The sequence below is a fragment of the Electrona antarctica genome (genome assembly GCF_951216825.1).
Source record: "Electrona antarctica genome assembly, chromosome: 17".
Classification (NCBI taxonomy): Eukaryota; Metazoa; Chordata; class Actinopteri; order Myctophiformes; family Myctophidae; genus Electrona; species Electrona antarctica.
The window spans coordinates 30,128,498-30,153,227 of record NC_136798.1 but is presented as its reverse complement, the minus strand read 5'-3'; the positions used below and the strand labels follow the sequence as shown (position 1 = coordinate 30,153,227).

General features: G+C 42.2%; 1 protein-coding gene across 1 annotated transcript; it reads right to left on the bottom strand.

Annotated features, from left to right (window-relative positions):
• Positions 1-2,708: 2,708 nt before the first annotated feature.
• On the bottom strand, positions 2,709-17,614 carry rsph3 (radial spoke head 3). Its single transcript, XM_079527038.1, has 8 exons — positions 17,341-17,614; positions 16,110-16,197; positions 14,268-14,412; positions 12,779-12,924; positions 9,186-9,389; positions 5,769-5,931; positions 4,465-4,551; positions 2,709-3,409 (listed from the first exon to the last, which is right to left on the bottom strand). The coding sequence occupies exons 1-8, from the start codon at positions 17,460-17,462 to the stop codon at positions 3,339-3,341; spliced, it is 1,026 nt and encodes a 341-aa protein (XP_079383164.1). The 5' UTR covers positions 17,463-17,614; the 3' UTR covers positions 2,709-3,338.
• Between the last annotated feature and the right edge of the window lie 7,116 nt (positions 17,615-24,730).

The following is a 24,730-nucleotide window of genomic DNA, read 5'->3' as shown; positions in this document are numbered from 1 at the left end:
GGCCAATAGTTTGACAGGACTAAAATAGAGTCATATATATCGGAGGTAGAACGTGCAGTTTACCTTCAGTGCTCGCTCGCTGTCTCTGTAGTAGTGTAGGCTGTGTACAGTGTACACACTACAGTCAAGTGAGTCAGCCTCAGCCTGGCCCTGGACACACCTAGCAACCACTTCCTCACGCCAGCACTATAGCCTGCCCTACAAGTCTATAGCTTACCTCAAACTCCACATAGCCTAAACCAGGGGTCTTATCACTGTTTTCAGCCTAAAGACCCCTTAAGCTGATAGTGATAGAGAAATGAAGTTATAAATTAAGTGAAGTAAAAGTACAATATTTGGATCCAAGATGTAGAAGTAAAAGTATTGGAAGTGAAGAGGGGTCCCATCGGGAAGGGGCTTCAAGCACACTCTTGAGCAAGCATAGATCAAAAAGCCTTTATTAACTAGACAGGGCTATACATAAACAAACAAATGTGAAAATATTAAAAGTATTGGAAATTAAAAAAGTTAAAGTTAAAAAAAACAAAAAACTATTGAGCAATTTGAATACAACCAAGACGCATCAGAAATGCTGCATAATAATCGAGAATATTCCTATGTCTACTAATTTCGAATACATATTATTTTCCCTCATCTTGGGGTGGTTGGGTAGTTCAGTTTTACAAACACAGGATATGATGCGCCTGACCGCATACTTGAATTGGACTGGGCGCAATCCGTTTATAACTTCAGAAACGGGTTCGTCATGTGGGCGCCTTTCATCTTGGGTGTTTCATTGACTACGACACGTCAAGAGGGTTTAACAGCAACAACTGGCTTCCCAGGTGTGCCCCCCTCTGCCTTATCCCCTTCTAAACCTCACTCCCCCCTTGATGTCGTCTTGGACTTTAGGCGTCATTGGGGTCAATGGGGTGGCTGCTACCATTATAGTAGCTAATTAAATGTACAGATGGGCAGGTAAATGTAGTCAAACACTAACTACAGTGACTGGGATGCCTCAGGGGTCTATACCAAATCTCGTTGTTGAAAATAGCCAATCTAATCGCAATGTGACGCATTGTGAGGTTATAGACCAATTATACCATTATTACATGCCCAGAATAGAGATGCTATAGGCCCGGGTTCATTTGGTTAAGACAAACCTCTTTAAGACTGTTTTCGAGAACTATCTCAAAGCTCACCTGAGATTAGTGGAAGGCAGCGCCGGAAGTTCTGTCTTGTAGCATTTGGATGATGCACACCTTCATACAGTAGGTTGTTGACAACGCTGAGGAAGGCCCATCAGTCCCAAACGCGTCCGTTGTCCATCAGAGGTAAATAAACCATGTGAAAGGGACATTTCTTGTGTGTTGGCTATTTATTCATTCCTTTATACGTTGTTTCCTTGTTTATTTTGCTCTCATAGGGAGATAGTTATTAAAGTAAATTTTCTTCTGATTCACACTGACCAGTTGCATTCTATGATTCTTTATTTTAGATATGAAATGTAAAATATTGACTGTCTGGCTCTGGTTAATTTAAGGGACTACTAGTACTTACCACCACAACAGAAGATAATGAGGATCAAATAATGAACAGTACATTGCAAAGGCTAAAACTTTGAATGAAACCAACACAGAATATTGATTAAGAAACTCATCTTAAAGGTGTTGGGGGAGATTATACAAACACAGCAATCATTACCATCACAATGTAGTTATAACCAGTGGTGGAAAAAGTACTCTTAATTGTTTTACTTGTGTAAAAGTACCAATACTGCAATTTAGAACTACTTCGTTACAAGTAAAAGTACGGAATTGAAAATGTACTTGAGTAAAAGTACAAAAGTATCGGCATCAAAATGTACTCACAGTACTAAAAGTAGAAGTACTCATATTGCAGAATGTCCCATTTCACAAGTTCAAACTGTGTACTAGATTTAAATGACTATGTAAAAATGGAGATATGTTTTGCCAAAGGGACTTTTATTTCTCAAGCTTGGGAAAGAAGACAGAGTACTAATATAATGAATTATGTAATGTAAACATTCTGTAAATGCATGAATTATGTAATGTAAACATGCTGTAAATGCAATTGTGAAATGGTGTCTTATGAACCCATGAGGGTTGGGCACATTGTGTGCAGGACACGAAAATAAATAAACAATCAATCAAAATCAAATGTACAAAATCGTTTGAAAATAGCAGATCTACAAGCTCACAATGCGTCACGTTGCCATGCATTGTGAGCTTGTAGATCGGCTATTTTCAAATGGCCGAAATGTATAGGGTTGAAGTGGTTAATGTATGTTTTCTAATACAAATTAAAATCGCCAAAGTAACTAGTAACTAAAGTTTTCAAATAGTTGTACTGAAGTAAAAGTACAAATGTTGGCTCTGAGATGTAGTGGAGTAGAAGTAAAAGTACTGGAAATTGGAAATACTCAAGTAAAGTACAAATACCTCAATTGTACTTAAGTACAGTACTTAAGTAAAAGTACTTAGTTACTTTCCACCACTGGTTATAAAGTTAATAATAGCAACAACAACAATGGTCACTTACAGCAGTGGTTCTCAAACCTTTTCATGCCAAGGACCCTTCAATTAATGTATGCATTAGACTATAACAACTCAGTCTTCATAGTAAGTGAGTACATTTAAGATTTCCTCCTGTTGTTATCGTTAAATAAGTGTTCAGACGATACACACTTACACATTGATTGTGATTTATTCAATAGCAACTGTAAAACAGACCAACTTTTGTCATTAGGATTTTTCATTATGTTGGCAAGGCTCCAACCTTAAATATAAAAGAAACACCATCCCAACACATGTATCTACGTAAGTCTGTGTTATTTTACCAAATGAACAACACAAGGGAGTTTATGCAACTAAGAACCGTTCATTTATTGTTCATACTATTTCCGTGGCCTTGACGTTTCTCTTTATTTTATTTTATGGAGGGACAGACAGTAGGCTGACAGGAAATGGGGAGGGAGATGGGGGGATGACATGCAGTGAGGGCCGTCGGGATCGCGAGTCGAGCCCGCAGCACACTGCCAGACTGGATTACCAGCCTAGGTGCCTGGACCGCTGAGCCACGGCCCAGGCCAACTTGTAAAGTCTTTTCATAAATTAATGTTGACAAATGTAGCAAAAAATAGCCAGCCAATCTATTGAACATTTGTGAAAGTGGTTAAGTGTATCTGTTAAGTGCTGTTGTGACTTAATAACTACATTGAACACTTTGGAACACAGGTTAAATTGTTTTGCCATCTCCTGAAAAGTAGTGGTTTTGGGACTTACGAGGTTTCCTCCCGACAGTGACGAAATGATCGCTAATATTATTATACCCCACAGTCATTTGGGTGGGTTTGGCTCCAGCTGCCAGTAGGCCTCCAGCTGCCTCTGTGTGACATCAAGGATGAGCGCTGTAACAGAGGAGAGCAGTATCATTGAAGTGTCAATCTGAGAACCCATCATAAAAAAAATAAAAGGAAAAACAACGCCCTCTTCTCCTTAGTCAACAATCTGTCTCGAGACTACTGAAGTGTAGACAGAACATGCTTGATGTGAGATTTAACCCATTGAGACCAGCTTCTACAAACGTCTTCTAAATCATGGCAGTTTTCTGAAAATGTTTTTTCTCTATGTCAGTGATGCTCAAACCTTTTCATGTCAAGGACCCCCAAAATTATATGTATTTGGCCATAGACCCCATCTCATAATATTTTCCCAGGCAAAATTTCTCGTTTGGATCATGAGATAAGGTTTTGGGAACCACTGGACTACAGCAATCTGTAATGCTAAAACATGACCACTAGATGGAGATGTAACAACATTATAAATTGTCATCCCTAGAGGCACGCCACCAGTAAAGTGTGCTTAAAGTTTAAGGCAGCTAAATGCTTAATTTAAATTGATACATCATCATACAACAAAGTCAGACACTGATCTAGCGTTGTTCGCTTGTAGATCTGCTAGTTTCATTTAGCAACCAGGGTTTAGGCTAACATGTGTATGCATGTCTATTTGTCTAACCCTGCTTGTTGAAAAAGATGTGTACAAATTGGTGGATAGAAAACTAAGTACATTTGCTTCAGTAGAACTGTAGAAATGTACTGAAAGTATATTTTGATGCCAATACCTGAAAGTTTGAATTCAGCACATTCAGACAGGATACTTTAATCCATTCAGGCCTGACCTCAAAATTAAAAAATATATATTCTAAATCCTCCAGTTTTCTGAAAAGAATATTTTCACGATTTTTCAAAAATAGCAGACCTACAAGCTCGTAGCGCGCCACTCGGTGGCACGCTATGAGCTTGTAGATCTGCTATTTTTCAATAGCTAAATTATAACATAATGTATGTAACACCAAAAGGGGTTCCCACCCAAAATGGGTTAAGGAGTATTCCTACTTTGTTGTGTATTATTACTACTTTTACTTATGCAAGAAAATCTGTGTGCGTGTGTATTCTCTTACAGTCCAATTGTTGTCTAGCGATGCATCTCTTCTCCAGATTGTTGCCAACTTCAGTCATCAGCCAAGGGAAGAAATCACTCTCGATATCTAGAAGTCAAAACAACAGACACACATAACAAGGTTATGTAGGCCTACAGTATCTATCTATAGGACTAACTATATCAGTGATGTCAAACCTTTTCAAGGACCCCCAAACTGATATTTATTTTTACTGCAGACACCCATCTCAAAGATATTTTGTGCCAAGGACCCCCAGGCGTCTGAGGACCCCCAGGGGTCCTTGTGGGGGTTCCAGGGGGGTCCCAAACAAATTGTCTAATACACCATCAAAATCTGTTTAACCACTTCAACCCTATTTCATACATGAGCAGCTATTGGACAACAGCTGATCTACAAGCTCACAACACAAACATGTGTTGTGAGCTTTAAATGAGAATAATGTGGAATGTTTTAGAAACATTTTAACAACACAAATCCTGTATACTAGAGTTCCTTAGCATAAAGTATCTGCAGAAGTGGGCCTGCGCTGCGGCCAAACACATATTAATACGCATTTGGCAGTCCTTGACATGAAAAGGTTTGAATGACTTGTGTGCAACACATAATACTGGTGTTATAACCAATTTATGCCATAAGATTGCTGCTGCGTTGCGTTGCGTTGCGTTGCCTAATTTATGGTTGGAGTGGAGGTCGTTGACCTTCTTGTGTCAGGGACTTACACAAACGTTGACTGAGGTTATATGAAATAATCGATTTAACCGACAATTACGGTAATTAATCGAAAATGAAACCAACAGAATAAAAGAAAATGATATGGTAACAAATAAATGTGCAGCCCAAATGGAAACCAAGGGCAGGAACCTTATGGCAGTGGTACTCAAACTTTATGTTTTACCAAACTCAGATTTTAAATCTGAGTATACATAATATGGAACCAGACCTGTAAAATGGTAAATGGTGCATTTATATAGCACCTTTATCCAAGGCGCTTTACATAGATTGTGCATTACATTCACCCATTCACACACACATTCATACACCGATTGCGGCGGAAGCCATGCAAGGTACCAACCAGCATGTCGGGAGCAATTTGGGGTTCAGTGTCTTGCCCAAGGACACTTCGACATGTAGACAGGAGGAGCCGGGATTCGAACCGCCGACCCATGGATCATTGGACGACTTGCTCTACCTCCTGAGCCACAGTCGCCCCGTAACGGACCATTTAGAATCCCCTCAGGGAACACTGAGGGTCCCCCTGGACCTCACTTTAAGAACCACTGGCTCAATGGTAAAGAAGGGCACACCTTTCTCCACGGGGTCATAGAAGTAGCCCTGGTTCCTCAGGGTGTTGTAGACCGACGGCAGGAGTTCAGACAGGTAGTGTTGGGCAAACGCCCGCGCAGCGATCTTCTCCGCAGTCTCCATGTCCTTCTGCAGCATGGCCCTCTCCTCTGCAAGTCTAGCATCCTGGGCTCAGAGAGAGAGAGAGAACACAGTTCTAACATTTTCATGTCAAGGACTCAGAAAAATTGACTTTGAAATAAAATCTAAATTATTCCACTTTTTCGTATTTCAATGTTTCAATATTTACTTTCTCTACAAGCTTGCAAAAAGCCAAAGTATAAAATAGTATTAATTAACTAGATCGATCTTCTGATAGTAATAATTGCTAATAGCACAGTGGTTCCCAAACTTTATACTGTAGGCTTTCTATGGACTCCCAATCCTTAAATAAAGGCAAGGCAAGCACATTTCAGAAACAAGGCTAATGTTCAATGTGCACCGAGTGCAAGTACTGTATGAACTTGTAGGTCTGCTATTTTTGAAAAATCGTGAAAATGTGGCGCAAATCTTTGAATATATTTTCTTTCAGAGGGAACGTTTTTAACTCAAGTCTTTGCTTCTGGGGGCATCCCTGGAACGACATATTTTCAGATGGGGGTCGGCGGCCAAATACATATAATTTTTGGGGTTCTTGACATGTAGAGAAAAAGAATCCCGCACACTGTCTTCACTTAGTTAGATTTATTGAGCAACGTTTTGGTCGTCAGACCTTCATCAGAAGAACTGACAAACAGTCAGTATAAATACAACTCTGGGATCAGCGGGGGCCAATCAAAAGCCCCGCGCCAAACCGTTACCATGGAGAGGTTCTGAAATTAATTGAAATATTGAGCACCACTGATATGGAAACATAGGTATTTCAGAAAACTGTCAGGATTTAGAAGTAATTTTTTAAGAATAGTCCTCAGGTCTAAATGGGTTAAGGGTGAGGACAGGGACACATGGGTTAAGGGTGAGGACAGGGACACATGGGTTAAGGGTGAGGACAGGGACACATGGGTTAAGGGTGAGGATAGGGACACATGGGTTAAGGGTGAGGATAGGGACACATGGGTTAAGGGTGAGGACAGGGACACATGGGTTAAGGGTGAGGACAGGGACACATGGGTTAAGGGTGAGGACAGGGACACATGGGTTAAGGGTGAGGACAGGGACACATGGGTTAAGGGTGAGGATAGGGACACATGGGTTAAGGGTGAGGACAGGGACACATGGGTTAAGGGTGAGGACAGGGACACATGGGTTAAGGGTGAGGATAGGGACACATGGGTTAAGGGTGAGGATAGGGACACATGGGTTAAGGGTGAGGATAGGGACACATGGGTTAAGGGTGAGGACAGGGACACATGGGTTAAGGGTGAGGACAGGGACACATGGGTTAAGGGTGAGGATAGGGACACATGGGTTAAGGGTGAGGACAGGGACACATGCACAGGTGCATTGGCCATCATGAGAGAAGATGGGGGAATGCTGTCATGACTCATGATTAGGACACATTAAATTAACAAATAATGTATTCTTTAAAATAAATTAAATTGCAGCGTAAGTGCATTTTGGGGACATTAATTGATTTATTACGAGATTCGCTCAGACACACATTATGTAATTCTCCATTCATTGTCAACGGGAATTTAATGTTTGTGTAAGACGAAAGTAGCTGAATATAGGAGGGACTAGCGCCCCTCAAAAAAAGACGATGTGGGCAGTGGCACTCAGGAGTAAAAAAAGAGGAACAGCCTTTATTTAACCCATTCAGGACCGGGAACCCCTTTTGGGGTTCTTGTTGCTATGTACAATATATAGCAGCATAAAATTCTTTCCCGAAAACTTGAAACATGTTGGCAACTGCCAACATGTTTCGGCCTTGGGAGGTCTTCATCAGGGCAAAATGAACCCACTACTTTAAATTAAATATTAGTATATTACTCAACTACAAGTGAAGGTTGCATCGTGCAGCCTGTACTTGAGATATAGTACTATTCAACAGCACAACTTCATTGCGTCAAGAGTGCCGACACCTCGTTACGCATTGACAGGTTCTGGGTATCGTACGCCTCACTTATACCTTGGAGTGACTGGAGGACATCTTCGTAATGAATCCACGCGGCTTTGGCTGCTGATGCGTGAGCAGCACAGTGCACACCACTCAAATTGAGTGTCTCTATACGATTACTTTCATTAGGTTGAAGATGCATTGTCAGTAGCCTATCTACCACCACAATGGTGATCTGAAGAAAAGATAATAAAGGGAAAGAAATAACTAAAAAGACCTATTACCTGTTTAGTCTACTCTGCAGGCAGCATTTTACTGTGTTCACTCCCACTAGATGTAATGTATGGGCTGTGCATGGGACCCATTCTGCCAGTTGGGTTGTGATAAGAAAGGTCGGAGTGGCTTATTGGGAAAGCCAACATCTTATCCACTAGCCTAAAAGGGGATTCCACTTTGGCCAGGGGAGATATTAGCAGGATTCGCACACATTTTTACCAATACATTTTCAGAACTTTTTCAAAACATTTCTTTAACCCCAAGTATTTAACCCCAGTTCCAGGCTTATAGCAATCATATTGTGCAATATAGAGGGTATGCGCATGCATAGACGTTCCTGCACAACTTCCGGGTAAAATAACAGATCTATACGCCAATAACATATCACGGTGCAACATGTTGTTTGTTTCTCCCGGGTTTCAGTGTGTGTTGAGCTGTTATGTATGTTCTCAGTGTATGCTTGTGTTAACCTTGTTTAAGTTCAGTACAGTCTGTGTAAACTGTCCTTCTTGGTTTCCTGTGTGTACTCTGAGTTTTGAGATTCTGCATATGGGTCCAAACACACCCGGGGTCCTGACAGTGTTTATGTCCTTTCAGACGGGGAGCAGGTGACGCTGGCGTTGTTGCCTAGATCAATGACAGGTCTCTAGATCTGCTCATGAGGGGCACGGGACACGTAGCGTTAAAAAATAGCTAAACACAATCCAGGTCTAGTCAGCCGCGGGCGCGTGCACGAAACAAGCACATGAGCGACAATTTCACGGGGCCGCGCCCACGAAAAAACGCTTGCATTGTCGCCCCTCAACTTCTCTGCGCGTCCAAAATTAACGCATGCCTCTCATTGAAAATTAATTACTAGGCGCGTCAGGTCACTGTCCATCTGAAAAGACCTCTAGATGTATGTTTTGGGCATGTTTTTTTTTTTTTTTTTTGGGGGGGATTTTTTACTCCCTTTCAAAACACAAATGACCAAAGAAAATCCACTTCTCGAGTATTCAATTTATCCGCAAATCTGAAAGATGATGGACAGAATAATCACCAAGACCAAGCAATAATAATGGATAGTTGCAACTGATCTGTTTTGTGCGTATAGTATTAGGTAGGCTACCTTCTCTTGCCGCTTGCGTCTCTCCTGCTCCTCCAGACGCTGCACCTCCACCAGCTCTCCGTTCCTCAGCTCCTCGAAGGCCCTCTGCTGGGCGCGCAGCACCGCCAGCTCCTCCTCCTCCATCACCTCCAGCAGAGACTGCTCCACCGTCTTCCCCACCAGAACCTCCAGCGTGGCCTGCACCTCCCGGTCAAAGTCAAACAGCTGCCGTGGGGTGTTGGGGGGGGGGGGCAAACACAGGACAGAACGGTTCTGAGCTGAACACAGGACAGAGACAGGACATACCAGAACCCTACTCTCCTGGGTCACTGGCATAGGGTCCAGGTACCTAGGCCGACAGTGCGCCGCGGGTTTTCGAGTCCTGATCCCGTGTCACACTCACTCCCCATCTCTCTATCCCCATTTCCTGTCGGCAATGCACGTAATGATCAAAGTAACTAGTAACGTGAACTTTTCAAATAAATGCAGTGAAGTACAAAATTTGGATCCGAGATATAGTGGAGCAGAAGTAAAAAAAGATTGGAAATACTCCAACACAAAATGTTACTTAAGTACAGTACTTGAGACGGTTTTGGACATTACCTTCCACCCGACATGCACATGCACACTATTTGATTGTAAGGTTAAATGTGTTTTAAGGCACATGTGTTTGGGTTCACATACCGTAGCTACACCATAGATCTTTTAACTCCATAAGAGACACTGCTGCAGCTTCTGCTTATGCAATTATTGTGCTGTCTACATGACATGCTATACATGTGTGCCACTCGTGAAAAGCCCTTTGAATAGATTTGCTATGTACAGGCTTATGTAAGCTCAGTGCTGCAGATAGATAGATTGTTTATTTATGTGTCATGCACCCGAGGTGCCCAGCCCACATGGACTTATAGGACACACCATACAAATCATTGCTTCACTATTGCATAAGTGTACAATAAAATGAAAAAAAAAAACAAAAAAACATTCAACCTTTTTTCCCACGCTTTGCATAAAAAGTCTGCTAAAGCAAAAATACCTTTCCTAAAGCAAAATTCAAGAACATACGGTTCAGGGCCATAATTATTTTTAATGAGACGATATGTTCTTAGTTTTGGTTTGTACCATAAATCAACAGCCCAACTCTCCTTATACCCAAGGAACATATAGTTCTGTATTTCATGATTATTACAGCCTAGTCTATTTAAATAAATAAATGATGAATTATTCATAACAAATAAAGACTTTACTTCATTGGCCCAGGGGTAACCATTATAAATGTCCCAGTTAAAAATGTCATCGGACATATTAACAAGTCTATTCCAAAGTCTCACCTTTGTGTCTGATATTTACGGGCATCCATCCCATATCTCCGCTAATAGCCAAGATAGGCGTAAGCTTATGAACTCCAAGAAATTACATGGCTCTATTTTGAATTGTGTTACAACTTTCATTGTCCGGAAAACCCCATACACCGGAGGCATAATCCGAAACAGGGCATACACAAGACTGATATAATTGTGTATATGTATGTATGTATGATATCCTAAGTCCTTACAGGCTTTCACCTTATTCAGTACTGACCCCAGGGCTCTACCAGCTGAATCAGAAAGAACCCGAGTGCCTTCCTTCATATGCTCATCTAAAGTGAGGCCAAGATATGTATATGTCTTTGTGTATGTTAATACAGTTCTCCCAAACATAAATGAAAATAGACTCCTTTCTACAGATGGTTTCCTAAAGTGAACAATTTGTGTTTTGTCATTATTTACCACCAGCCTCCACCTTAAACACCAATCCGCAACAATATTGAGCATGTTTTGCAGCTCCTTTTCGCAATCGGCAAGTAAAATTATGTCGTCTGCATACAAAAGTATGCCTACAATCATATCCGCTACTTCCAGACCCAATTTAGAGTTTCTAATCTCGATTGCTGATCATTAACGTACATGGAGAACAAAGTTGGTGACAAGACATCTCCTTGTTTCACACCAAAGTGTGTAGGAAACCATCCTGTTCTGAAGTAATTTACCTGAACACAAGCAATGGGGGCCCGATACAGGGCCTTAATGGCGGCATAAAACTTCCCGTTCACCCCTGTTGTTATTAATCTGTATTCAAGGAGCTCCCTATTTACCCAGTCAAAGGCTTTTTGAAAATCAATGAAACATGCATATGTAGATTTCTTTTCTTGAAGTCTTGCTCTAACAATGATAGTGACTGTGTAAATATGGTCAATACAAGATCTTGCTTTACGGAAACCGTTCTGTTCGTCAACAAGAAATCCTGACCGTTCAAAATGATCTGTAAGTCTATTATTTAGAAGTGACGAGTATAATTTGTATACATTACTAATTAGACTTATGCCTCGATAACTCAGCGGAAGTTTAGGGTAATTCTTTTAGGACTTTGGAATAGGCTTTATGATAGTTTTGTACCACTGCGAAGGAACAATACCACTATCGAAACAGGATTGAAACAAATTAAACAAGATTTCTAACAACTTAGGTGATTTCAATACCTCATATGAAATGTCATCAATTCCCGTAGCTTTTCTTAATTTACTTTATAGTGCTGTATAGTGGTGAAAACACTTTGCATGTTGGTAGTACCACCTATATAGGTGGTCTATACACTGATGCATAGTCCTAGGTGCAGAATAGAAGGCCAGGTCAGATCTTAAGTCATCTTTAGTGTGTTGCTGTCGGCTGAAAATCTTTTATTAACAGCTCCTTTTTTATTATTTGAAAAACGATATAGCCAATTTACGAGTATATCTGCTTTTTCACAATATTTGTGCACCATTCTATTATGATGAAGTAGGATACTCATATTAATTTAAGAAATAACATTACAAAATATCTATATTATGGAGAGACAAGGGGCCGTACCCCTAATCCCTAAACCTCTTTGCCTTTCTTTTTTTTTTTATATATATATTTTTAAGAACATTTTTGAATAGTTCAAACAGCCGATCTACAAGCTCACAACGTGTCGATGTAGATCGGCTAGTTGAACTATTTTTAAATGTTTTTCAAAATGGTAAAAAAGGCAAAGAAGTTTAGGGATAAGGTGTAAGGCACTGACGAAAAGAGGGCCCAAGGTTTCTGCCCAACAGCAACGAGTCAACGACATTTTATATTGTTGCTGTCGGGCAGAAAGCTCTTATCTCCATATTCTAACGCCCTACTTGATCATACTACAGTGTCACACAAAAGTAGCAGATCTACAAGCTCAGAATGCGTTGCTAAGCGACGTGTTTTGAGCTGTGGATCTGCTACTTTGAATTTGAATCCAAAGAAGTTTTGAACAGATGATGTTTCCATACTCAACACATACTCCATATATGGCCAGTACAAAATTCATTCCATATGTTGATCTGACCCCCCCCCCCCCCCCCATGCCACAACACCAGCGCTCGCCCAGCAGCCTGCCGCCTGCCGTCACCCAGGCGGATGCGTGCATGCAACTGCCCTCAGGGCGTCTTACTGGTTTTAACACTTTCTGTACTCTCTTTTGAATAAATCTTCCTCCTAGTATAATAGTACCTGATGGTCATGTTTAAAGGAGAGGGGGAAATCACAGTACTGTGCCTTGACCCACAGTGGACCACCTACCTCGCCATGCTCTATCTGCGTGGCCACGTCTCTGCCAGATTTGGCCGGGATGAAGAGCGGAGTCGCTGGTTTGTCCATAAAAGCATCCGTCTGGCACTGGACATCAGTCACCTCAATGCGATCGCTCAGTTCCTCAAGATAGAGCTCTGAGAAGAAAAGGCGTTACTGTTTGAGTCCAAATGCAGACATTTTATCAAGCACGTATACGTATAGCCATATATACTTTGAGGTACGACAAACAATAGCCAATCTTTTTGTGACACATTTCAAGTGACAGGTGGTTCACATACAATTAACCCATTTAGACCTGAGGCTGATTCTAAAAACGCCTTCTAAATCCTGACCTAAGTTTTCTGAAAACCTTCAAATTCGTATTCAAAAATCACACCCGTGTGAAGTGAGCGGCGCTAATATATTAAAGTCTAACTCATGTTGATTAGGTGATGTAATGGTGAACAAACGGTGCCAACACAAACATTAAATGCCATGAACAATAAAGAGACAATATGACGTAATGAGGGACAACATGACGTACATTTTCCCTTCATTGTCAATGGCGTTTTTAAAACAAACATTGAACTAAAAACAAACATTAAACCTGTATATAGGAGGGCCCCTCAAAAATGTAAAGAAATGAGACAGAGGTAGCTCAAGGATTGAATAACAACGTATAGGGTACTTACAACTACAACAAAAACTGGTTAATAAAAACAAACAACCACAGTCACAGAGTATGGTGGCAACCTCAGGAACTGTCTATAACAGGGGTAAGGCAACCTTAGTGCTCCAATGTCCTCTCCTTCTCAGAGGTTTGATTATTTTTTTGTATTCTTTGAAGGACCTTTATGTTTCCATGGAGACTGCCACGTGCAGAACAGTGCAGATTACAGTATTAGAGCACTACCCTCCCCTGTTTGGTATGTGAATGCCTCCCTAGCCCGCAGCTTTCCTGACTCTGAGGAAGATGTCGAAGACATCGAAACGTCAGCCATCCTTGCTAGTTCCTGTGACGCACCGGACAACATGCCTTGTTTTGGCTGAGGCGTGGTGGTATTCCTCTTCTTCATGAATATCAGACCCTCTACATTTCTCAAAAGGAAATGCCAGTACTGTACTTAAGTACAAGTTTGAGGTATTTGAGTCTTTCTGATTTCCAGTACTTTTACTTCTACTGCACTACATTTCAGAGGCAAATATTGTACCTTTACTCCACTACATTTATTTGAAACTTTAGTTACTAGTTACTTTGTAGATTTTGATTATTATTACAAAAAATCAATCTGACCAGAAGCAGAAATCAAACATATCTCCACCGGCCATACAAATGAAAGACCAGAGAGGGAGATATCAAAAGCAGGGTTCAGTCAGACATTTTCAGCAAGCTATCTGCTATCTTTTAATGGCTAAAGTTTAAAATAATGGTTAATTAACGTGGTTAAAAGCTAAGGTGACACAGACACGTTCCAGGTCTTAATGGGTGATGTTGTACCTGTTTGTACGTCGATGTGCTGTCTGCCCTGCAGGGCCTCGGGGGTCGTGGGTCTGTACTGCTCTCTGGTGCGTTTACGAGCCAGCGCTCTCCTTCTGGTCTCCGTCTGTTTCTGGATCTCTGCTGCTGGCTCTAGCTGAGCTGTCTGTCACACACAAACTTACATACTGTAGATTATATTGTACATGCACATTTTTAAGATTCAGCCTCTTGGCGTTCGGGGTGGCGCAGTGGTAAAGTGTGCGGAGGTTGTGGGTTCTAATCCACTGCCGTGCATCCGACTTTGTCGAGCGTCTATGCAATTGGTCCCATTGAACACGGGACAAATTTTGTTTGGGGAGTGAAGCCGGGTGGGGAGGGTGATATTTGTCACTGCATGTGTTCCTACGAGCCTGGGGCGGCAGCTGTCAGTGGGGAGTGTTGGCCGGGAGGAGTATGCCAAAGGCTCTACAACATCATCCCGGTGGTGGCTCCTCACTGGCAGGTAAGATACAACAGCAGTGACAACAACACACAAATGTATGTGGGGAGGAAATAATTGCCATTAACACTTAGGCCGCTAGCATTTATTGAAAAATTAGGATCTAATTCACGCCAGCATTTTTTAAATTTGAGCTCTTATTTTGAAAAGCCGCCATTTCCGGTCCATGAGCAGTAGTCATAACCTAGGAAGCTACACGGAGCGGACAGGCCTTGTTTACCATCTGAAGCCAGACCGGAGCTCTGGAGAGCTCTACATCGTCCGATCTGTGCCGTCAAAGAAACGCTGTTTTGACCAAAATGCCATCTGGGACAAGGAATAGGAGATACAGGCGATTGAAAGAAATGGATAGAATGGATTCTTATGGCGACGACGATCTAAGATGGGCGATCCAGTGCTGTGCTAACAACACAGCTAGCTAACCGGCTAACGTGAGTAGCATTTTGGCTCAAGCAATCGAACGCACTATAAAAGCTCAATTGCCGAAGGCCGTCGGCAATGGCGTTAAGCGTCAGTATCAAAATTAGGCTTCAATTGACTTTAATCGTCGGCAATGGCACGCTAAGTGTTAATAGTGACTCATAGGAATAGACTACGTGACAAGTCTGGTGACCACCGGAGAGACGGATGATAGCCGGAATGTAGACGGTACCCGGGAGCAGTTTGGGTTGGCGCCCCAGGCTGTGTCTTCCGTGAGGAGGAAGCCCGAAAAACCCACGGTGAGGCCTATAGGAGGGCCATTCAAGCCGCAAGCGGAGCCTGCAGCACCACCATGCAGAACCATTGCGGCTCGAGAATCCAACACTACTGAATGACGTGCCTGGTGGGAGACTGGTGGAACGCACAGGTCCTGGACCTGGTGAGAGCAGGAATGGACCTGGTGTGACGTAGGAGGGGCCCGGACAGGAGTCAACCGACTCCACGTGCCAGTTCCTCTCACTCCCAGTTCCGGCAGAGTAGTTCCGGAGCATCAGATTGTGTGGCCCTGTCTTTCCCTAATGGGACTGATCGAGGGTAGCTACTGGGACGTAAATCTGGACTTGATCACCCCGGCTGGGTCACCTGAGTGATGATGATGAGAGACCCGAAACCCCGATAACCTTAGGATACATCACTGAGGATACGTCCCAGGTGCATCCATGCGATGTATTTTTGTTTTAGTCCATAATGACTAAATTGGGGAGAAAAGAGGGGTAAAAAGAAAATAAATAGACAAAAAAAAGAAAATCACAGGCAGCCATCTTTGAATATATATATATATATATATATATATATATACATATATATATATATATATATATATATATATTTTTTTTTAAGCAAGGCTTCTGGAACACTATCTGTGGCTCAGGTATACTCACAAGTGGCATGATGTGCTGGGCATAAGTGTTCCCTCTGACAACACGGCGGTCATACATAATGTTTCCATATTGACTGGCTGTGTCATCCCTATGATGTCAGGGAAAAGGAAAATTGTGCAATTATCAACACTTTCAAAGCGCAATTCAGACAAAGCCGTAACATATATATAGTGTAGGACATGATCGTTCTGTCAATACTCAATATGCTTAAATAAACGGACTCAAAGACTCATTTTCTTGAGCTCTTTACAGCACCTTTAGGACTATGGCTGTCGTTCTTTATTGCTTTTATCTTTAGCCAATTTATTTAACTAGAGTGTGTGTGTGTGTGTGTGTGTGTGTGTGTGTGTGTGTGTGTGTGTGTGTGTGTGTGTGTGTGTGTGTGTGTGTGTGTGTGTGCGCACGTGCATGCCTGCATGTGTGAGTGATGTCCCTCACGCATTAGAAGGACATTCTAATGTGTGAGGCCAAAAAATTCCACATTTATGTGATTTTTATTGTAATAATATAATATTTAATGTTATTTATTTGAAAGTGAAATATCCCTTTAAGTGGTCAAATGGTTAAATCCACCAAATGTGGAATCTACAGGAAACATTTAGGCTATTATAGGCTAATCTATATATGCCTGTCTCTATTGTATGCTACATACTACATATAGGCCTAGGCTATTTTATATAATTTTACCACTTGTAGCCTTCTGTCCTCCTAGTCATTGGCAATTCGAAACGACTAATAGGGCTGCGGGCTCTGAAGGCACGTACCAAGTAGGCCTACCATGCATTTACATTGTCACAGTAATTAACCTCTCAAGCAGGTGGGGATTCTTGGTGGATGATGTGAAGACAGCAATGAGCAATATCAATAGATCTAGTTAGTAAGTTCAACTGCCAATAATTCTATTCCTGGATATGGAGTCGTTTTATAAGAACTGAGAAGGCAGGCCACCGTGACCCTGGGCCCTTGATCACAATTAAATCGACACTTCAACAATGACACTTAGGCTACGGTAAATTGAATTGACTTGATTGCACCTTCCGAGTGCACTATGGAGTGATGAGCTCAATGCTTTGTGAGCGAGCGAGCGCGCACACGCGCGCGCACGCACCCGTTTATTATAATAGCCCACGCCTACCGTGTCCGTGATATATATTATGCTGTCTGTCACAGTCTGTGCATGAGGGTTTATGTCAGTGAAGTAAACCGCTTTACTTAATGTTCTCAAACTCACTGTTGTTCGGAGACAGGTTCCCTGTATTTGGAGCGGTTCTGTGCGGGTCTGGGTCGGCTTGAGAACGTGTAGGTGCTGTTGGTGGACTCCTTCTGAGTTTGAGGCTTCAGAACCGACGTCATTGTCTTCTCATAAAAATGATAAAACGATCAGTTGTAGTTATATCACTGACAACTTTGACTAGCAACGCTTGGAGGCTTTACTACCCCGTTGGATCAAATAGGCTGCTGGATGTTTGAGCGAGACAGAGGAGTTGAAACGGTGTTGATGTTTATCAAGGCAACGCAACGGTATCCAGGAAACGCGTCGTTCATCACTTCCTCTTTCAGAAATGTAAAGTGTAATTTGAAGATGTTCAATAAAGTTTCATTTCATGTAAACTTTTTATGTGACTGTGACCTTAATTGTCTCCACCAGGCCGAAGGCATGGGGAGAGAGTGTGGAGAAGGCATGGGGAGAGAGTATGTTTTGCACTCCGTCCGTCCGTCCGTGTGTCCGTGTGTCCGTCCGTCCGTCTGGGAACAGCTAATCTCTGGCACCGTTGGCTTGATCGCAGCCATACTCTGCACACACACTCCCTGAATGCCAGAGCTGAACCTCTGCCCCAAAGTTTTCACATTGGCCTGTTATAGCGCCACCAGGAGGCCGCTTTGTGCAAAACAAATGTTTTGAAAGTACACCTACAGATTTTGTCCAAACATTACGCAAATTGGTACACAGTCTCTCTAGAGCCATTCAACGAAACGGGTCTTTCAGATTTTTCAGACTCCATCCTGATTGGCTAAGATTGGCTTCCAAAGTTCGAAGGAGTGCTCCGTTTCAACAAAATGCTGCAAATCATGAACACATGGTGTGATTTCCGTGAAATTTTGCACGCACATTCCCACTAGGTCGAGGAAGAAATGCCACTTGAATATTTTCAACTCAGCCTCATGGTGGCGCTATAACTGGCCGATTTGTGTTTTTACCTATAACTGCACCGATCTGTGTAAAACCATGTATGCACACTCCCTAGAGGCCAAGTAAAAACCTTTGCCTGGAATTTTTCACATCTGCTCTTTATAGCGCCACCAGGAGGCCGACATATGTAAAACACATTTTCTAATATTACTCCTTCAGATTTTATCCAAATTTCACGCAAATCGGTACACATGCTCTCCATAGTCATGTGATCATGTGATTTGTTTGATTTCGCATAATTATCCATCCTGATTGCTACGATTGGCTTCTAAAGTTTTCAGGAGTAGCCCGTTTTGTACAAATCGCCACAACTCCGCAACGCAGCGTCCGATTGCGGTGAAACTGTGCATGCCTATTCCCACTACTAGGCTGAGGAAGAAATGCCACTTGACAGTTTTCAAATCAGCCTCATGGTGGCGCTACAACAGGCCAAGTCGCGTCACACACACACACACACACACACACACACACACACACACACACACACACACACACACACACACACACGTTTATATTACTCCTAAACATTTTGCCAAACATCACACACAATCCTATCCTCCTGGTGGAGACCTGTGCCCAGAAGGGCACTTTTTCTAGTTTTGATTTGAATTACATGGGGAAAAAAATCTATACTCCATACTAACAAAATGTCTAGACATTGATTGATTGATTGATTGATTAATTGATTGATTGATTGATTAACAGTTTGCAGAATTACAGTACATTCAAGCACAACTCCATACAAAAACTGTTAACTGTGTGGGGGTCCCCAGGGGGTCCCCGGAAGTTCCAGAAACACAGGAACGCGGCTAGCGTGCCGGCCTGGTTCCGGCGAGCCACCCCGCATCCGAAATAGTTGAGAAATGACAGAGTTACCGTGTGGGGGTCCCCAGGGGCCCCTCTACTGTACTGCACTGTACTGTCACTGTACTGTAACAGTGTGTGTGTGTGTGTGTGTGTGTGTGTGTGTGTGTGTGTGTGTGTGTGTGTGTGTGTGTGTGTGTGTGTGTGTGTGTGTGTGTGTGTGTGTGTGTGTGTTAGGCTGCGCAACAGTGACACTTGGTTGTGAAAACCAACCAAACGCTATTTTGTGCTCGGACAGACAGACAGACAGACAGACAGCCAGGGACCCATGGGACACACATGTCTATAGGAGTGGTTGCACCACTCAAAAAAACATATACAATGAGGGGGAAAAGGGGTGGGTGCAGGGGGATTCAGATTTTACGGGGGCCAGTTTTGAATTGCAGCCGTCCGTAGGTGCCCTTTGAGAGCGGTTTTAAAGGAGTCAAGGGATTCACATATGTTAATGACTGTTGGTAGGGCGTTTCACAATCCACATTTTGGTGGCATAGGAGCGAAATGTATTTAGTCCCTTGTTTGTGCTGAATCTGGGTTGCACATGTTGAACTCCCTCTGGTGTTGTGGGTGTAGAAGACTGCGTTGACATTAACATAAATTAACATTATACATATTTATATACATTTCCCCCCCACCTCATAGCTGACTTATTATGACTTGTTTTGACTGACTTGTTTAAAATATTGTATTTCAATAGTGTGTGTGTGTGTGTGTGTGTGTGTGTGTGTGTGTGTGTGTGTGTGTGTGTTTGTTTCACAGACACTCTGGCTAGCGGTCTGACTCTGCACTTGCTTGTGAACCTGTACTTTGGTACTCAGTAAGTGAAAACATATTCTGAACAATTTCACTGTTTACATTCAGAAGCTCAGTTGGCACACTATCAGATTGTATTTCTGAAACTGAACAAAGAGACTAGGAGACTAATTGCAATCAATTGAGCTATCAATAACAACTCACTTGATCTCTTAGCTCTGCCTTCACTTTTGAAAAGCTCTAATATGTATAGTTTCATTATATAGATATTCCACTGTTACGTTCTTAGCTTACCGGTATGCATGTTTCATGATAAATGCTTTATGTGATGTATTCCCATGCTTTTTTGTTCTTGCTTAATGTAAATCGCTCTGGATTAAGAGCGTCTGCTAAATGCCTAAATTGTAAATTGTTGTGTGTGTGTGTACGAGGACATGTGTGCATGTGTATGTGTATTGTCTGAATATTGAGCACACACTCCTGAAAAGATGAAGTCTATGTTGCCCATGTTCCATTTGAATTGTCAAGGTTGTACTTTGTTACAGGTTACAATATGAGTAGTTGTTTGGCTTCCTTCAGACAATGCAGCAGCATAGATAACAGCAAAAACACAGGGATAGAATAAAGAGTGCAAAAAAGAGAACACACTCCTGAAAAGATGAAGTCTATGTTGCCCATGTTCCGTTTGAATTGTCAAGGTTGTACTTTGTTACAGGTTACAATATGAGTAGTTGTTTGGCTTCCTTCAGACAATGCAGCAGCATAGATAACAGCAAAAACACAGGGATAGAATCTTCTTCTTCTTCTTAGGCCTTTGTATTCCTTTCGGAACATAGGCCATTGATGAGTCGTTTCCACCCTCGTCTGTCTTGCGCCATCCTCTCCAGCTGTTTCCACGTCAGTCCCTTCTGTTTGACATCTAGCTCTGTGCTCCTTCGCCAGGTGTTTTTGGGTCTCCCTCTGCTCCGTTTTCCTTGTGGGTTCCACGTTAGTGCCTGTTAGGGATAGAATAAAGAGTGCAAAAAAGAGAAAACGAAGAGTAAAATCACACCCGTGTGAAGTAAGTGGTGCAACGCCATGTGGGGGTCCCCAGAACTTCCAGACCCGCAGGAACGCACCCAGGGTGCCGGCCCGGTTCCGGCGAGCCGCCCGCGTCCGAAACGGTTGAGAAATTACAGAGTTACCGTGTGGGGGTCCCTCTACTGTACTGTACCACCTGAAATCATACAGTTAATATGTATGTGTGTGTTAGGCTGCGCAACAGTGACACATGGTTTTGAAAACCAACCAAATGCTATTTTCGTGCTCAGACACAGGTAGCCAGGCAGCCAGCCAGGCAGGCAGGCACACACAAAGCTACTTAATGAAGTGGTTGCACCACTTAACTAAAAGAGTATCATGTACATGTGCATGTCTTCCCTCCCTGTAGTAGCAAGTGAAAGTGATATTTTGCATGTATATTGTTAATATTTGTTACGGCCCTTTAAAATTGGCTCGAACACCAAGGGCCACAACATAATAAAGGACACGAAGTCAGGTCAAAAGTGTACAAAAATATACCAAATTTATTTAAAATTGAGATCGAGCATTAAATGTCAGAAACTGAACCCCAGCAAGCCATGAATGCAACACAAAAGGAAACACTGAATAACTAAAGGGTTAACTTAATAAATGCTGAAAACATTAATGATAAACTCAAGACCTAACTAGGCATCCTAACTAACAAACACAAATATGGGCTGGGCAAACTAATAAGTGGGGGAGCCTGGGGAGCTATGCACTATGTGCATGTCGGAGTCCCCAGACTACCCATAAACTACCAAAACAAAATAAAGACCTAAACTATAACCAAAAACCAAACGGCAAACAAATACTTACGACCAGCCCAGTAACTGAAATAACGAATAACAAGATCAACAGAAAACAAGGGAATGGCATGTTTTTGTTTTGCCTTGAGACCTGAATATGTGGGCAGCGAAAGATAAGAAACTGCACAGAAGAAGATGTTAACCACAATAAAGACCTTTATGAGAGTTTTAAAATGACTGAAAGGTGTCACAGGAAAATATAGGGCACAGGAAACTGCACACAGCAACTCTGTTCCTTTTTGTGACCTCTCTTTGTGCTCATAGAAAACAGTCAAAACTTGATATTTTATATTATTCTGCTCTGTGCACACTAAAATCTGCAGTGTAGGCCTTTTTAAACCATGACAGTTGTTATCTAATATTGCCTCATTTGTCAGTGACAAAACATGCATCTGCATAAACAAATTGATAACCATGACATGATGATTGTCCACTACTGTATCGGAGGGACTGTCTGTATATGTGCAATATGATATGAGTTGCATGCTTGTTCCTGCTCATTCTGTTCTTTGTTTCCATAATCTGCTAGGGACGTCATAGATCCACTGTCGCCTCACGAGACATGGCCAAAGCATTTCCGGAGGTCCCGAGCCAAAAACGTTGAGAACCTCTGATGTAAAGAGTAGATGGGCGTAACAGGTAAAGGGCCGTAAGTATTGTAGTAGAGAGGGTTATTGTCAGTATCAGCTATCCCCGTCTCAATGCACTAATCCCCTGGTTGGTTTGCTGAGATGGAGCCCCACACCTACCATCACCTCCCTGCAGTATTTAACCTAACTCACAACTTGCTGCAGCTAAGCTGTGCTACTCATACACTGAATCGTGGTGTCAGGGATCAAACTCATGATGACCTTGTGGTTCAAAGGCGAGAGCTCTACTGACTGAGCCCCTATAGAAAAGTCTTGTTTTGGGCTCCATACCGTACTACATTGGTATAAAAGGGACACAGATACTACTAGTGATATTAGTCTCGTCACTCTCAGTGTTAGGTTTTTTTTTTTTTTTTAATATTTGAATATTTTGTTACCCACAGTTTTTTTGTCTAATTCTGGGCGCTACACCTCCTCTGCCAACCTGGGGAGGGCAGCGGACTGACCTCATGCTTCCAAGTGTCTTACCCACATTCTGTCTGTTGGTTATAGCCTGGTTCCAGATGAATCTGGTTGGCCGCCACCATTTCGGCCGTGAAGTCCAATTGAGAGGGGCCAGACCTAATCTGGGGCAATATGCATTACAAAGGCAGATGAAGGCTGGCTACGCGAGGCTACGATAGCACGCACCTAAATAAAAGGCTTTAATGTAACTGTCCGAGCTCCAGTGTCTATATTCTCCATGACAGACAGACAGACAGACAGACAGACAGACAGACAGACAGGCAGGCAGACAGACAGACAGACAGACAGACAGACAGACAGACAGACAGACAGACAGACAGACAGACAGACAGACAGACAGACAGACAGACAGACAGACAGACAGACAGACAGACAGACAGACAGACAGACAGAAATAAGTAGGTAAAAGCACAATCTATCACCATTTAATACAATGCATGATGAATGTACAGTACATCTGTTGCCAATGGATATAAGATATATAATTATACAAGTGAACAGTGAATTTGAGAAGTATAAATTAGGCTACGCTATTAGGCTATTATGTGTCATTATATGGATCATTGGTTAACACTTGCTCATAATGAGCAGGTGTGACCAGACATTATAAGGCTGCTGCTGTGATTCTTGGAAATGGTCACAGATGTACTATATAAGTGGCACGCTCCTGAGTAATTGCAAGTGCAGAGAGCGCTCCTGAGTAATTGCAAGTGCAGAGAGCGCTCCTGAGTAATTGCAAGTGCAGAGAGCGCTCCTGAGTCATTGCAAGTGCAGAGAGTGCTCCTGAGTAATTTCAAGTGCAGAGATCAACGTATTTTATGAAGGGTTGAAATGATGCTGTTCATCATCACATGTCACTAAGAGTAAGGACAGGGAGAGGGTTGCAGTTGTGGAATTAACAAGTAGGCTATTCCCATTTCTATCCATATCCATACTGCAATGTAGAAGTACTCTGTTACAAGTCAAAGTCCGGAATTCAAAATTTACTTGAGCAAAAGTACAAGTATTTGTATCAAAATGTACTTAAAATATCAAAAGTACTTCAATTTCAATTGGGTCCCGGGTCTAATCTCTCTTTTTGGGTCTCGACCTGAAAAGTTTGGGAACCACTGCTATAGACTACTATGACGTGTATGCATGACATGTAGCACAAACCACATATCGTAGTTGTGGAGCATCTCCTGATAATGATCACCATGAGAACTGAGCAGTGGTGGAATGAACAAAGTGAATGTACAGTTGGGTGCCACAGATATTGTCCCTTATCATTTGACCCATTTAGGCCTGACCTCAACATTTTAAAAAATCCTTCTAAATCCTCTGTTTTCTGAAATAAATATTTTCACGATTTTTCAAAAATAGCAGACCTACAAGCTCGTAGCGCGCCACTCGGTGGCGCGCTATGAGCTTGTAGATCTGCTATTTTTCAATAGCTAAATTATAACATAATGTTTAAAACACCAAAAGGGGTTCCCGCCCAAAATGGGTTAACTGTCCTTTTGCGCAGATCACGCAAACCTCAGCAAAAGGAAAAGGACAATATCGATGGCCTCCAACTGTACCATTTAGAAGTAGCCTAATTACTAATTATACTTTGCTTGAGTTTATCCATGTCATGCTTAGACTTTTACATTTACTCTTCTGCAATTATTTGAAAGCTTTTAGTTTGCAGTTATTAGTCATCCAAATTATGAATCAGCTGATACGTTACAATCTATTTTCATATTGCCTATACTGTCGGTTAAGCCGGTGGATGGTTCCCAGACTTTTTAGGTCGAAAATTAGACGTTTGGGCAGTTTGACGTTTTGACATCCCTGCTTTAAGTGGCCATG